This window comes from Amblyraja radiata, unplaced genomic scaffold (assembly GCF_010909765.2).
Source record: "Amblyraja radiata isolate CabotCenter1 unplaced genomic scaffold, sAmbRad1.1.pri scaffold_946_ctg1, whole genome shotgun sequence".
In the NCBI taxonomy this organism is placed as follows: Eukaryota; Metazoa; Chordata; class Chondrichthyes; order Rajiformes; family Rajidae; genus Amblyraja; species Amblyraja radiata.
In genome coordinates, this window is record NW_022630941.1 from 17,848 (window position 1) to 34,618 (window position 16,771).

General features: G+C 49.3%; 1 protein-coding gene and 1 long non-coding RNA gene across 2 annotated transcripts; both read left to right on the forward strand.

Moving 5' to 3' along the window:
- Positions 1–1,242: 1,242 nt before the first annotated feature.
- tsr2 (TSR2 ribosome maturation factor) lies at positions 1,243–14,890 on the forward strand. The gene is made up of 5 exons (XM_033017139.1): positions 1,243–1,366; positions 5,025–5,115; positions 11,431–11,522; positions 12,409–12,600; positions 14,762–14,890. The coding sequence occupies exons 1-5, from the start codon at positions 1,283–1,285 to the stop codon at positions 14,888–14,890; spliced, it is 588 nt and encodes a 195-aa protein (XP_032873030.1). The 5' UTR covers positions 1,243–1,282.
- On the forward strand, positions 9,216–9,919 carry LOC116970493. Its single transcript, XR_004411160.1, has 2 exons — positions 9,216–9,400; positions 9,833–9,919. It is a non-coding gene; the product is annotated as an uncharacterized LOC116970493 (long non-coding RNA).
- Positions 14,891–16,771: the final 1,881 nt, after the last annotated feature.

The window sequence follows — 16,771 nt, forward strand, 5'->3', positions numbered from 1 at the left end:
ATGTTTTTCTCATCTCGGTCCTAAAAGAGTCCCCCCTTATCCTTAAACTGTGACTCCTTGTTCTGGAGGGGAAGATTGTTCCCGATGTTGGGGAAGTCCAGAACAAGGGGTCACAGTTTAAGGAATAGGGGGAAATCTTTTAGGACCGAGATGAGGAAAACATTTTTCACACAGAGTGGTGAATCTGTGGAATTCTCTGCCACAGAAAGTAGTAGAAGCCACAGTTCATTGGCTATATTGAAGAGGGAGTTAGATGTGGCCCTTGTGGCTAAAGGGATCAGGGGGTATGGAGAGAAGGCAGGTACAGGATACTGAGTTGGATGATCAGCCATGATCATATTGAATGGCGGTGCAGGCTCGAAGGGCCGAATGGCCTACTCCTGCACCTATTTTCTATGTTTCTAATAGCAAGAATGTCCTTCCTCAAATTTGGAGGCCAAAACTGCACACAATACTCCAGGTGTGGTCTCACTAGGGCCCTGTACAACTGCAGAAGGACCTCCTTGCTCCTATACTCAACTCCTCTTGTTATGAAGGCCAACAGGCCATTCGCTTTCTTCACTGCATGCTGTACATGCATGCTTACTTTCATTTTTGGAGGTCCAAGAGATAAAAATGTGATCAAGTGGACAGTCAAGTGGACAAGTGGTTGTCTGCGGAGGGCGCTCAGCATCGCCAAGGACTGCTCTCACCCCAACCATGGACTGTTTACCCTCCTACCATCCGGGAGGCGCTACAGGTCTCTCCGTTGCCGAACCAGCAGGTCCAGGAACAGCTTCTTCCCGGCGGCTGTCACTCTACTCAACAACGTACCTCGGTGACTGCCAATCACCCCCCCACCCCCCGGACACTTATTATCACTTATTATTATTTATTTAAATCATTTGCTATGTCGCTCTTCCAGGGAGATGCTAAATGCATTTCGTTGTCTCTGTACTGTACACTGACAATGACAATTAAAATTGAATCTGAATCTTGAATCTGAATCTGAATCTCAGTCAGGCAGACTGGTGAGAGAAGTAGGAAGGGGGGGAGGGGGGGGAAGAGAAATATAGGGTGGGTTTAAATTCTGCCCCTCTGACTGATGAGGAACAGCAGGGATGAGGCCACTTCCTGGTCGATTTGCCCCGCTCCCCAGTCGTCACTTCCGCGCGCTCCTTGCAGTTGCTCCTCCGCGGCGCCAGGGGGGCAGCAGAGGCCGGTCCTCCCAACCAGCCTATGGGCTCCACCGCGCATGCTCACCCGAGGGGAGTGAGAGGGAGGAGGGGGAAGGCGAGGTGTCATGGCGGCGCCGAGGCCTCCAGCATCCGGCGGGCTGTTCGCCGAGAGCGTCGCGGCTACTCTGGGGTCATGGCCGGCCTTGCAGGTGAAGCGACGCCCGGGACCGCGCGTTTATTACCGGGTTGGGGGGGGGGCCGGGAGGGCCCGGCGGGTGCGGTCGAAGGGGAAGAAGAGCCGGGGAGCGAGAGGCGGACAACATGGCGGCCTCCGGGACCGCGTTGCCAGGAAGTGACGCGTGCCCGCGGGCGGAAGTGACGGCTGGGGAGCGGGGCAAATCGACCAGGAAGTGGCCTCATCCCTGCTGTTCCTCATCAGTCAGAGGGGCAGAATTTAAACCCACCCTATATTTCTCTCCCCCCCCCTTCCTACTTCTCTCACCAATCTGCCTGACTGTCCACTTGATCACATTTTTATCTCTTGGATCCCATCTGCTTCCTCTTCTTGTAGGTATCCTGGCAGTGTAATAATAATAACAATGGATGGGATTTATATAACATATAACATATAACAATTACAGCACGGAAACAGGCCATCTCGACCCCTCTAGTCCGTGCCGAACACATAATCTCCCCTAGTCCCATATACCTGCGCTCAGACCATAACCCTCCATTCCTTTCCCATCCATATAACTATCCAATTTGATATAGCGCCTTTCTAATACTCAAGGCGCTTTACATCGCATTATTCATTCACTCCTCAGTCACACTCGGGGGTGGTAAGCTACTTCTGTAGCCACAGCTGCCATGGGGCAGACTGACGGAAGCGTGGCTGCCAATCTGCGCCTACGGCCCCTCCGACCACCACCAGTAACTCACACACATTCACACACATTCACACACAGGCAAAGGTGGGTGAAGTGTCTTGCCCAAGGACACAACGACAGTACGCACTCCAAGCGGGATTCGAACCGGCTACCTTCCGGTTGCCAGCCGAACACTTAGCCCATTGCGCCATCCGTCGTCCCAGTGTAGACGCTGCTAAACGTATTACTGCCCTCCACAGGTCAAAGTTTGAACTAAATTCTTACATACAGTCCTGTAACTTGCAGGAATTGAAGAACAGCCCTGGATATCAGTTGATGTTTCTCACTGTGTCCAAACAGAGATGAAACAGAAAAAGCCTCAACTCCAAGTCCTGTCAGTCTAACAAACAATACTTTTCTTTCTACCCTGTACTTTTTACATTCTAGGAAAACATGCTTAACTGTCTCATTACTCCCACATTCACACAAGCCAGAAACATGTTTCCCTACAATGCACAAATAGTAATTTAACCCACAGTGTCCCAACCTCAATCTACACCAGTGGTTCTCAACCTTGTTTGCCCCATGCACCCCTTTCATAGAAACATAGAAATTAGGTGCAGGAGTAGGCCATTCGGCCCTTCGAGCCTGCACCGCCATTCAATATGATCATGGCTGATCATCCAACTCAGTATCCCGTACCTGCCTTCTCTCCATACCCTCTGATCCCCTTAGCCACAAGGGCCACATCTAACTCCCTCTTAAATATAGCCAATGAACTGGCCTCGCCTACCCTCTGTGGCAGGGAGTTCCAGAGATTCACCACTCTCTGTGTGAAAAAAGTTCTTCTCATCTCGGTTTTAAAGGATTTCCCCCTTATCCTTAAGCTGTGACCCCTTGTCCTGGACTTCCCCATATGTCAGAATGTCATTCCCCCCCCTCCTTTCCAAGATTGTCTGCCTCAAAGGCAATAAAAAGATTAACATTCTAACAGTTTGAGTTTGCTAATCTGTGGTCCCAATTCCCCCCCCTGAAAACCTGAAATCCCCCCCCTGAAAACCTGAAATCCCCCCCTGGGGGGAATTCCCCCCTGGTTGAGAACCCCTGATCTACACCGTTTAACTGAGTCCCTACGGGACAGAGATGTGCAGAAACATATTTTCCTAACTTCAGATTGTATAGAAAAGTAGTGTCTACCCCTGACTTCCATTTCCCATCCTCTCTGCCATTCTTTTGTTAAGCCCTCTTTAATTATTTCTCTCAGTTCCACTCTCCCCAATGATACATGGATATCTATTTCTCTTCTTAAACTCTCCTTTGCTATAAGGTCCACCTGCTCATTCCCCCTCACCCCAGCATGCCCGGGAACCCAGCAAAAAATGATGTTACACGCAAACCCAATTCTAGAAAACACACTCAAGATTTCATTTAGAATGTCAGGACGAGCTTTAGATTTCCCTACTCTTAAAGTTTCAAGAGCAGCTGCAGAATCAGAACAGATAATGACTTCTCTAAAACTGGCTTCCTCAATCCACCTTAGAGCCCATTGAATTGCCATTAATTCAGTCGTGAGAACAGAGCTTCCATCAGAAATGCGCCGGCCAATCTTCAACCCAAGCTGCTCCACATACACTCCAAACCCAGCTCTCCCACTAACTGGATCTTTAGATCCATCTGTAAAAACAATCAAAGTGCTCTCACTGATTGAATTAAGATATTCCATTATTCTTGGAGTCACCTCGCGCTTATCTTTTTCCTGAAGAAAAGCAAGCTCAATAAACAGTCCAGGAAGAACCCAATAGGGCACAGGTAGCCTTATTGTATGCTCTATAATACCCCCTTGTTCCAAACCCAGCTTCCTAGCCCACTGATTTATAATGACAAAAAATGTGTTATATTTGTTACCATCATCTGTTCCCCATCAGTCAGAGGGGAAGAATTTAAACCCACCCTATATTTCTCTTCCCCCTTCCCTTCCCCCTTCCCAGTTCTCTCACCAGTCTGCCTATTATGTTCTGTGTGCTGAAGCAAAGCAAGAATTTCATTGTCCTATCTGGGACACATGACAATGAACTTGACTGTCCACTTGATCACATTTTATCTCTTGGCCCTCCAAAAACGAAAGTAAGCATGCAGGTACAGCAGGCAGTGAAGAAAGCGAATGGCATGTTGGCCTTCATAATGAGAGGAGTTGAGTATAGAAACATAGAAAATAGGTGCAGGAGTAGGCCATTCGGCCCTTCGCCCCTGCACCGCCATTCAATATGATCATGGCTGATCATCCAACTCAGTATCCTGTACCTGCCTTCTCTCCATACCCCCTGATCCCTTTAGCCACAAGGGCCACATCTAACTCCCTCTTAAATATAGCCAATGAACTGTGGCCTCAACCACCTTCTGTGGCATAGAATTCCAGATTCACCAGAGATTCATAACAAGAGGAGTTGAGTATAGGAGCAAAGAGGTCCTTCTGCAGTTGTACAGGGCCCTAGTGAGACCACACCTGGAGTATTATGTACAGTTTTGGTCTCCAAATTTGAGGAAGGACATTCTTGCTATTAGAAACATAGAAACATAGAAAATAGGTGCAGGGGGAGGCCATTCGGCCCTTCGAGCCGGCACCGCCATTCATTGTGATCATGGCTGATCGTCCCCAATCAATAACCCGTGCCTGCCTTCTCCCCATATCCCTTGACTCCACTTGCCCTTAGAGCTCTACCTAACTCTCTCTTAAATCCATCCAGTGACTGCCCTCTGTGGCAGGGAATTCCACAAATTCACAACTCTCTGGGTGAAAACGTTTTTTCTCACCTCAGTCTTAAATGGCCTCCCCTTTATTCTAAGACTGTGCGTGGCCCCTGGTTGTAGACTCGCCCAACATTGGGAACATTTTTCCTGCATCTAGCTTGTGTTGTCACTTGCGAGCAGAGCACCAAGGCAAGTTCCTTGCGTGTGCACATATTTGGCCAATAAAATCTATTCAATTGTTCCCGATCCGCAGATCGCACTGGAGAACGGGTTTGGGGGAGTCTACGGGCAGCAGAAGGCGGACTGGATGGTGACGGCTGTGGAGCGGTACTTTCTGGACAACGGTGAGAAATGTCTGAAACGGTGCAGGCCCTTCGGCCCACAATACCCATGCCAAATCTAATGTCAAGTCGATCTCATGGATATACATTCAAGCTGAAGAAAGGGGTACTGCATTATCATTGTTAGCATTCATAGCAAAAGGATTTGAATATAGGAGCAGGGAGGTTCTACTGCAGTTGTACAGGGTCTTGGTGAGACCACACCTGGAGTATTGCGTGCAGTTTTGGTCTCCAAATCTGAGGAAAGACATTCTTGCCATAGAGGGAGTACAGAGAAGGTTCACCAGACTGATTCCTGGGATGTCAGGACTTTCATATGAAGAAAGACTGGATAGACTCGGCTTGTACTCGCTAGAATTTAGAAGATTGAGGGGGGGATCTTATAGAAACTTACAAAATTCTTAACGGGTTGGACAGGCTGGATGCAGGAAGATTGTTCCCGATGTTGGGGAAGTCCAGAACAAGGGGTCACACAGTTTAAGGATAAAGGGGAAATCCTTTAGGACCGAGATGAGGAAAACATTTTTCACACAGAGAGTGGTGAATCTCTGGAACTCTCTGCCACAGAAGGTAGTTGAGGCCACAGTTCATTGGCTATATTTAAGAGGGAGTTAGATGTGGCCCTTGTGGCTAAAGGGATCAGGGGGTATGGAGAGAAGGCAGGTACAGGATACTGAGTTGGATGATCAGCCATGATCATATTGAATGGCGGTGCAGGCTCGAAGGGCCGAAGGGCCTACTCCTGCACCTATTTTCTATGTTTCTACCTCTACCCCATTGCCGCCGTTGGACTTTGTCTCTACAACGCTGAGAATTATATTCTTGGGTGGGGGGGGGGGGGGGGGGGGGGGGAATACAGAGATGGGGAAGTGTGATAGTCGGCTAAACTTAAACTAAAATAATTCAAAGAACACGAGTCGCGGTTAAAAGCTTTTTACTTAACACCATGGTGGGAGAAGGTTCAGAAGCCTGAGAGTACAGTGGCACACTCAGACACCTGCTACTGCCCTCTCAAGGAATACACAGAAGTGCAGACAATATTTTTACAGCATAAAGAATCTCAAGGTTACATCCAGTAAATTTCCACTGTTCACATGAACGAAGCCTGTCTTTTACAAAGACATTCTTTAACTTTTCGTGTCTTTGAAGCTGGTTGGTTATATGACAGTTTCCCATTCCTTTACACAGTCCTTTGTGTTTTTATTGAACACTGCAGGATCCTTTGGGCTGCACTGGTTGGGTAGTAGGGGGCAGACAAGGCAGTGCTGCACTGTATGGTCCTCTTCTCCACATTCACAGGTGGTTTGACCAGTTTCATAGCCCCATCTGGCCATGGCAGCTTTTGATCGCCCTGTTCCTGTTCTCAGGCGGTTGAGCGTCTTCCACTGGGACCCATGGTGCTTCTGAGCCCGGAGGGAGGGCTTCAGAAGGAGGGATACCCATGTCAGTAGGAGGGGGGTCGTCCTCAAGCCTTTTTGTCCATAGTTGGGGTCTGGTTTCTTCCCGTGATGCTATTAGGGGCTGGACATGGCTGAGAAAGCTTCTCCTGGACTTCAGCCGTTGGGCCGGGGGTACACGTCCGTAGAGGAGGTGTGTTAGGGAGTTTTTATTTTATTTTATTTTTTATTCGAAGTAAGTACAATACAGTGGTACCTTTTTGAAGGTGCCTAATATATGTTAACATAATACATTCTCTGTACAACTTCATTTTGTATTTTTTTTAGAGAGAGAGAGATAAGAAAAAAAGAGATAGTAAAGAATAGGTCCACTGCTGTGCTGAGCCCCCTCCTCTACTCCCTCTTCACCTATGACTGCACATCTGTACATGGTACTAACACCATCATCAAGTATGCAGATGATACAACGGTGATTGGCCTCATCAGCAACAACGATGAGTCGGCCTACAGGGAGGAGGTCCAGCACTTAGCAGCATGGTGCGCTGACAACAACCTGGCCCTTAACTCCAAGAAGACCAAGGAGCTCATTGTAGACTTCAGGAAGTCCAGGGGCGGCACGCACACCCCCATCCACATTAACGGGACGGAGGTGGAACGTGTTTCTAGCTTCAGGTTCCTGGGGGTCAACATCTCCGATGACCTCTCTTGGACCCACAATACCTCAACTCTGATCAAGAAGGCTCACCAGCGTCTCTTCTTCCTGAGGAGACTGAAGAAGGTCCATCTGTCTCCTCAGATCCTGGTGAACTTCTACCGCTGCACCATCGAGAGCATCCTTACCAACTGCATCACAGTATGGTATGGCAACTGCTCTGTCTCCGAACGGAAGGCATTGCAGAGGGTGGTGAAAATTGCCCAACGCATCACCGGTTCCTCGCTCCCCTCCATTGAGTCTGTCCAAAGCAAGCGTTGTCTGCGGAGGGCGCTCAGCATCGCCAAGGACTGCTCTCACCCCAACCACGGACTGTTTACCCTCCTACCATCCGGGAGGCGCTACAGGTCTCTCCGTTGCCGAACCAGCAGGTCCAGGAACAGCTTCTTCCCGGCGGCTGTCACTCTACTCAACAACGTACCTCGGTGACTGCCAATCACCCCCCCACCCCCCGGACACTTATTATCACTTATTATTATTTATTCAAATCATTTGCTATGTCGCTCTTCCAGGGAGATGCTAAATGCATTTCGTTGTCTCTGTACTGTACACTGACAATGACAATTAAAATTGAATCTGAATCTGAATCTGAATCTGAATAGGGAAAAGTGTAGAGTGCGTAAATAAAAAAGGAAAAGAGATAAGCGAGAAAAGAGAGCAGGAAGGAGATTATCAAATAGATACAGAAGCTTCGGGGCTTCTGCAACGGCGACTTCTCCCACCCGAGTTGAGGGGTTGAGGATGACCTGGAGCGGGGCCTTACATCGCCCGGCACGGCTTTAAATGGCCGCGGGACTTGTTAGCGCACGCCGGGGGCTCCAACACCTAGACGCGGAGCAGGGCCTTGCATCGCCCGGCGCGGCTTTAATGACCTATTCAGAATTTTTAATGAGAAGATTACGGAGAGTCGGTTTGTCAAGGAAGACTCTCTCTAACTTCTACAGGTGCACAGTAGAGAGCATGCTGACCGGTTGCATCGTGGCTTGGTTCGGCAATTTGAGCGCCCTGGAAAAGGAAAAGACTACTAAAAGTAGTAAACACTGCCCAGTCCATCATCAGCTCTGACCTTCCTTCCATCGAGGGGATTTATCGCAGTCGCTGCCTCAAAAAGGCTGGCAGTATCATCAAAAACCCACACCATCCTGGCCACACACTCATCTCCCTGCTACCTTCAGGTAGAAGGTACAGGAGCCTGAAGACTGCAACAACCAGGTTCAGGAATATCTACTTCCCCACAGCCATCAGGCTATTAAACCTGGCTCAGACAAAACTCTGATTATTAATAACCACTTTCTGTTATTTGCACTTTATCAGTTTATTTATTCATGTGTGTATATATTTATATCATGGTATATGGACACACTTATTTTTTTTTGTAGTAAATGTAGACAGATGGCACAATGGGCTAAGTGTTCGGCTGGCAACCGGAAGGTAGCCGGTTCGAATCCCGCTTGGAGTGCATACTGTCGTTGTGTCCTTGGGCAAGACACTTCACCCACCTTTGCCTGTGTGTGAATGTGGGTGAGTGATTGGTGGTGGTCGGAGGGTCCGTAGGCGCAGATTGGCAGCCACGCTTCCGTCAGTCTGCCCCAGGGCAGCTGTGGCTACAGAAGTAGCTTACCAACACCGAGTGTGACTGAGGAGTTAATGAATAATGCGATGTAAAGCGCCTTGAGTATTAGAAAGGCGCTATATAAATCCCATTTATTATTATTATTATTATGTTCTGTGTGCTGAAGCAAAGCAAGAATTTCATTGTCCTACACAGGGACACATGACAATAAACTCACTTGAACTTGAACTTATTTACCATCGCCCGCCGGGGGCTTTGACTCTGACATCGGGAGGAGAACGAGGAGTGCAGGGGAGAGATAAGACTTTGCCTTCCATCACAGCGAGGAGGAGATTCACTGTGATGGATGTTCGTGTAAATTGTGTTGTGTCTTGGTTCTTCTTCTTGTGTGTATGACTGCAGAAACCAAATTTCGTTTGAACCTCTGGGTTCAAATGACAACAAATAAATAGTATTGTATTGTATTGAGATGCGTTTTTATGTTGTTGATCACCTTTCACCTGTATCTGAAACATTAAATTTTTACGATACTGTTGCACATTATGTTAGGGTGTTAAAACAGGAGTTGCACATTGTGTTATGGAGTAATACAGCTGCTATGACAAGGTTGAACTAGTTAGGGCTTTATTCTTTGGAGCGCAGAAGGTTAAGGGGGGACTTGATAGAGGTTTTTAAAATGATGAGAGGGATAGACAGAGTTGACGTGGAAAAGCTTTTCCCACTGAGAGTAGGGAAGATTCAAACAAGGGGACATGACTTGAGAATTAAGGGACTGAAGTTTAGGGGTAACATGAGGGGGAACTTCTTTACTCAGAGAGTGGTAGCTGTGTGGAATGAGCTTCCAGTGAAGGTGGTGGAGGCAGGTTCGTTTTTATCATTTAAAAATAAATTGGATAGTTATATGGATGGGAAAGGAATGGAGGGTTATGGTCTGAGCGCAGGTATATGGGACTAGGGGAGATTATGTGTTCGGCACGGACTAGAAGGGTCGAGATGGCCTGTTTCCGTGCTGTAATTGTTATATGGTTATATGACGAGAGGTACCATTGTCTGATACCGAGGCACCACAGGATATTAGCCCCGATCATTGGTATGTCTATTCTTTGATTAAAAACTGAAAAACAAGTTCTTATCTGTGTTTCTCTCGTATCATGAAGGTCGATCTGCAACGCCTGTTTTAAATAGCGTATTGTGCTTTAAAATGTCTGCCATGGGTAAAATAAAATGTCTACCACAGCATTAACCGGAAGTGTAGGAGCTAGAGGTGGTCACAGACAATAGACAATAAATGCAGGAGTAGAGGCCATTTGGCCCTTTGAGCCAGCACCGCCATTCAATGTGATCACGGCTGATCATCCCCAATCAGTACCCCGTTCCTGCCTTCTCCCCATATCCCCTGGCTCCGCTATTTTTAAGAGCCCTATCCAGCTCTCTCTTGAAAGCATCCAGAGAACCTGCCTCCACCACCCTCTGAGGCAGGGGATTCCACAGACTCACAACTCTCTGTGTGAAAAAGTGTTTCCTCGTCTCCGTTCTAAATGGCCAACCCCTTATTCTTAAACTGTGTGTGGCCCCTGGTTCTGGACTCCCCCAACATCGGGAACATGTTTCCTGCCTCTAGCGTGTCCAAACCCTTAACAATCTTATATGTTTCAATAAGATTCTCTCATCCTTCTAAGCTCCAGAGTGTACAAGCCCAGCCGCTCCATTCTCTCAACATATGACAGTCCCGCCAATCCGGGAATTAACCTTGTAAACCTACGCTGCACTCCCTCAATAGCAAGAATGTCCTTCCCCAAATTAGGGGATCAAAACTACACACAATACTCCAGTTGTAGTCTCACCAGGGCCCTGTACAACTGCAGAAGGACCTCTTTGCTCCTACACTCGACTCCTCTTGTTATAAAAGCCAACATGCCATTTGCTTTCTTCACTGCCTGCTGTACCTGCATGCTTACTTTCTTAGACTGATAGACTATCCTTGTGATTGAGGCAGTGCAGCGTAGGTTCACGGGATTGATCCCTGGGATGGCGGGACTGTCATATGAGGAAAGATTGAAAAGACTAGGCTTGTATCCACTGGAGTTTAGAAGGATGAGGTGGGGGGGATCTTTTGAAACATATAAAATTATAAAAGGACTGGACAAGCTAGATGCAGGAAAAATGTTCCCAATGTGGGGCGAGTCCAGATCCAGGGGCCACAGTCTTAGAATAAAAGGGAGGTCATTTAAGACTGAGGTGAGAAAAAAACGTTTGTGAATTTATGGAATTCCCTGCCACAGAGGGCAGTGGAGGCCAAATCACTGGATGGATTTAAGAGAGAGTTAGATAGAGCTCTAGGGGCTAGTGGAGTCAAGGGCTATGGGGAGAAGGCAGGCACGGGTTATTGATTGGGGACGATCAGCCATGATCACAATGAATGGCGGTGCTGGCTCGAAGGGCCGAATGGCCTCCTCCTGCACCTATTTCTTATGTTTCTATGATGAACAAGGTCCCCCAGATCCCGTTTTCCCAACTTGACGCCATTTAGACAGGGAGGGGTGTGGGAATGGCGCACTCTCTCCCGCCGAGCCAGTCCCAGCTGGACCCAACGCTCCCGCCATGCTCACCTTCTGACCGTCCTCTCCTCCCCACAGCGGACCTGGACAGAGTGGAGGTGGAGGAGCTGCTGGCCGAGCTGTTGGACAACGAGTTTGACACGGTGGTGGAGGACGGCAGCGTGTTGGAGGTACGAGGCATTGTCGGTTCTACGGGCTGTGCATCAGTGTGGGGGGGGTGGGTCATGGTACACCAGTCATTGAAAGTAGGCATGCAGGTGCAGCAGGCAGTGAAGAAAGCGAATGGTATGTTAGCATTCATAGCAAAAGGATTTGAGTATAGGAGCAGGGAGGTTCTACTGCAGTTGTACAGGGTCTTGGTGAGACCACACCTGGAGTATTGCGTACAGTTTTGGTCTCCTAATCTGAGGAAAGACATTCTTGCCATAGAGGGAGTACAGAGAAGGTTCACCAGACTGATTCCTGGGATGTCAGGACTTTCATATGAAGAAAGACTGGATAGACTCGGCTTGTACTCGCTAGAATTCAGAAGATTGAGGGGGGATCTTATAGAAACTTACAACATTCTTAAGGGGTTGGACAGGCTAGATGCAGGAAGATTGTTCCCGATGTTGGGGACGTCCAGAACAAGGGGTCACAGTTTAAGGATAAGAGGGAAGTCTTTTAGGACCGAGATGAGAAAAACATTTTTCACACAGAGAGTGGTGAATCTGTGAAATTTGAGTTACCATGCAGCCCACAAATAAGATAAACGCAACACTATAGAATTTAACATAAAACATTAAAAAACACCCCCCACAGCGGAATCAACGTTTCCCATATTCTCTGCCACAGAAAGTAGTTGAGGCCACACAGTTCATTGGCTATATTTAAGAGGGAGTTAGATGTGGCCCTTGTGGCTAAAGGGATCAGGGGGTATGGAGAGAAGGCAGGTACAGGATACTGAGTTGGATGATCAGCCATGATCATATTGAATGGCGGTGCAGGCTCGAAGGGCCGAATGGCCTCTACTCCTGCACCTATTGTCTATGTTTCTATGTTGTTTACCGTTGCCAGGTGGCGGAGGAGATCTGGACGACCTTTGCCCTGTGCCGGAGGGGTCAGGAGGCGGAGGTGAGAGGTCGCATCCAGCGGCTGGTCCAGAGGAGGCGCAGCGTCAGGGTGGAGGCGGTGGCGGGGACGAGCGGGGCCGAGGGAGCCGGGGATGAGGACAGTGAGGAGGAGGAGGACGAGGAGGACGGAGCGGAGGTGAGAACTACCAACCTATCGTCCACTGAGGCCGAGCCATAGAGAGATACAGCGTGGCCCAACTTGCCCACACCGGCCAACTACACCTGCCCAAGCGACACATAGAAACGTAGAAAATAGGTGCAGGAGTAGAGGCCATTCGGCCCTTCGAGCCTGCACCGCCATTCAATATGATCATGGCTGATCATCCAACTCAGTATCCTGTACCTGCCTTCTCTCCATACCCCCTGATCCCTTTAGCCACAAGGGCCACATCTAACTCCCTCTTAAATATAGCCAATGAACTGTGTGGCCTCAACTACCTTCTGTGGCAGAGAATTCCACAGATTCACCACTCTCTGTGTGTGAAAAAAAAATGTTTTTCTCATCTCATCTCAGTCCTAAAAGATTTCCCCCTTATCCTTAAACTGTGTGTGTGGCCCCTTGTTCTGGACTTCCCCAACATCGGGAACAATCTTCCTGCATCTAGCCTGTCCAACCCCTTAAGAATTTTGTAAGTTTCTATAAGATCCCCCCCTCAATCTTCTAAATTCTAGCGAGTACAAGCCGAGTCTATCCAGTCTTTCTTCATGTGAAAGTCCTGCCATCCCAGGAATCAGTCTGGTGAACCTGGTGGTACACGAGTCCCACCTGCCCGCGTTTGGTCCATATCCCTCCAAACCTGTCCTATCCATGTACCTGTCTAATGTTGGGATAGCCCCAGCCTCAACTACCTCCTCCGGCAGCTCGTTCCACACACCCATCACCCTCTGTGTGGAAAAGTTACACCTCAGAATTCCTATTAAATCTTTTCCCCTTCACCTTGATCCTATGTCTTCTGCTCCTCGATTCCCCTACTCTGGGCAAGAGACTCTGTGCGTCTACCCGATCTATTCCTCTCGTGACTTTAGCCCTACGACAAAGGACATTTATTGTCACATACACCAATTGGTATAGTGAAATTTGAGTTAGTTACCATGCAGCCCACAAATAAGATAAACGCAACACTATAGAATTTAACATAAAACATTAAAATACACCCCCCCACAGCGGAATCAACGTTTCCCACTGTGAGGGAAGGTAATAAAAGTTCCGTCAATAGACAATAGGTGCAGGAGTAGAGGCCATTCGGCCCTTCGAGCCAGCACCGCCATTCATATGTGATCACGACCGATCATCCCCGAATCAGAACCCCGTTCCTGCCTTCTCCCCATATCCCCTGACTCCGCTATCTTTAAGAGCCCTATCTAGCTCTCTCTTGAAAGCATCCAGAGAACCGGCCTCCACCGCCCTCTGAGGCAGAGAATTCCACAGACTCATAACTCTCTGTATACTCTCTGGGCTTGTATACTCTGGAGTTTAGAAGGATGAGAGGATATCTTATTGAAACATATAAGATTATTAAGGGTTTGGCCCCTGGTTCTGGTCTCCCCCAACATCGGGAACATGTTTCCTGCCTTTGGCGTGGCCAAACCCTTAATAATCTTATATGTTTCAATAAGATAATAATAATAATAATGGATGGGATTTATATAGCGCCTTTCTAATACTCAAGGCACTTTACATCGCATTATTCATTCACTCCTCAGTCACACTCGGTGGTGGTAAGCTACTTCTGTAGCCACAACTGCCCTGGGGCAGACTGACGGAAGCGTGGCTGCCAATCTGCGCCTACGGCCCCTCCGACCACCACCAATCACTCACACACATTCACACACATACACACACAGGCAAAGGTGGGTGAAGTGTCTTGCCCAAGGACACAACGACAGTATGCACTCCAAGCGGGATTCGAACCGGCTACCTTCCGGTCGCCAGCCGAACACTTAGCAAGATATCCTCTCATCCTTCTAAACTCCAGAGTGTACAAGCCCAGCCGCTCCATTCTCTCAGCATATAACAGTCCCGCCATCCCGGGAATTAACCTGGTGAACCTACGCTGCATGATCACAGTGAATGGCGGTGCTGGCTCGAAGGGCCGAATGGCCTCTACTCCTGCACCTATTGTCTATTGCCCGTAAACGTACGTTACCGCGGTGTTGAGGGCGGGCTGGAGGGGCAAGGGTATCAGGCCCCACTTGCGTTGAGCGGGTTCCACTGACACTGTTCCCTCTCTGTGTGTGTGTGTGTGTCTGTTTGTGCATGTTTCTATGTGTGTGTGTGTGTGTGTGTGTGTGGACAGGCCATGGACTGCGAGAGCCAGCCCTCCCCCGGTCCCGGCTCCCACTGCCCAGCAGCTGCCCAGGGCCCGAGCGAGGAGAAGAGGGAGGCCACGGATGAGTGGACGGTGGTGCGGCGCAAGAGGAAATAGGCACCTCTCTCGGCAACGTCCGACCCGGCCCAACGGGGCTTGAAACCACGTGGGGAAACCCTCACTGGCAAAGGGACAGACTGGAACGCACACACTCTTTCCCCTCTTACCCCCTCTCTGCTCCATCCTTCTCTCCTCCTCCCCTCTTCCTCTCCTCCTCCGCTCTCTCTCTCCTCCCCTCTCTTCCTCCTCCCCTCTCTTCCTCTGCTCTCTTCCTACCCTCTTCCTCCCCTCCTCTCTCTTCCGCTCTCTTCCTCCCCTCTCTCTCTCTCTCTCTCCTAGAAACATAGAAATTAGGTGCAGGAGTAGGCCATTCGGCCCTTCGAGCCTGCACCGCCATTCAATATGATCATGGCTGATCATCCAACTCAGTATCCCGTACCTGCCTTCTCTCCATACCCTCTGATCCCCTTAGCCACAAGGGCCACATCTAACTCCCTCTTAAATATAGCCAATGAACTGGCCTCGACTACCCTCTGTGGCAGAGAGTTCCAGAGATTCACCACTCTCTGTGTGAAAAAAGTTCTTCTCATCTCGGTTTTAAAGGATTTCCCCCTTATCCTTAAGCTGTGACCCCTTGTCCTGGACTTCCCCAACATCGGGAGTAATCTTCCTGCATCTAGCCTCTCTTCCTCTCCTCTCTTCCTCACCTTTCCTCCCCTCTTCACCTCCACTCTCTCCCTCCTCCTCTTCTATCCCCTCCTTCTCCCTTCTCTCCCTCCTCCTCCTCTGCTCTCCTCCCCTCTCTTCCTCCTTCTCCGCTCTCCACCCGTCTCTCCCTCCTTCCCCCCTTCCTCCTCTGCTCCCTCTCTCCTCCCCTCTCTCTCCCGCCTCCTGCCCTCTCTCCCTCCTCAGCTAAATGGTTTGGAATTGGCTTTGTCATGTGGGCAGCAGTAATCAACAGAAGAACACCAAGTGCTGGAGTAACTCAGCGGGTCAGGCATGCAGCATCTCTGTGGAGAACGTGGACAGGTACAAAGTGCTGGAGTAACTCAGCGGGCCAGGCAGGCAGCATCTCTGTGGAGAACGTGGACAGGTACAAAGTGCTGGAGTAACTCAGCGGGTCAGGCAGCATCTCTGGAGGAGGCGGAGACGAAGGTCCTTCTGCAGACTGGTCGCGCCCCGACGTCGGCACGCTTCCCGGTGACGGCGTGGTGAACGGCCAGCGTGCCGCGGTGAAGAAGGGACGCAACAACGGGCTGGCCCCGGGGCTTGACGCCTTCTCCCCACAAGAGCAGCAGCCGGCAATGACCCGCGTCTCTCCGAGCCACCCCCTCCGAGCGGCCCGTACCTCCAATCCATCACCGTAATCCGCCCTTGGGGAATCCGGCGGTTCGGACACTCTGAGGGGTGTGTGTGTGTGTGTGTGTTCGGCGAGAGAACTTCCCCGCGAACGGACAAAGGGAGAGACGACAATCGCCATCCAGGGCTAGTGTTTGTCATCGTCCTAAACGTTCCCGGTTGGACATTTGCAAGTTGGGACTTTTTTTGTCAATAACGGAAGCAGAAATTACAAATTAAAGGCAGTTTTATGCCTCGGGACGATGGATCGAGACTCCTGCCATTATATTTGTTAGCGGGGTAAATCTTGGAACGATTTGCTCAATTTGTCAATGAGGAATTATTTTTTGAATTGGCCTACATCGCACGCTTCCGCCCCTCTCCCCACCCACAAGTGGTACCTTTAGACTAAGGCTTTAGAGAAACAGCGCGGAAACAGGCCCTTCGGCCCACCGTGTCCGTGCCGACCAGCGATCGCTCGTTCACACACTAGTTTAGTTTACAATACAATACAAATTTATTGTCATTTGAGCCCCAGTGAGACTCAAACGAAATTTTGTTTCCACAGCCATACAAACAAAAACAATGTCCTACAGACAT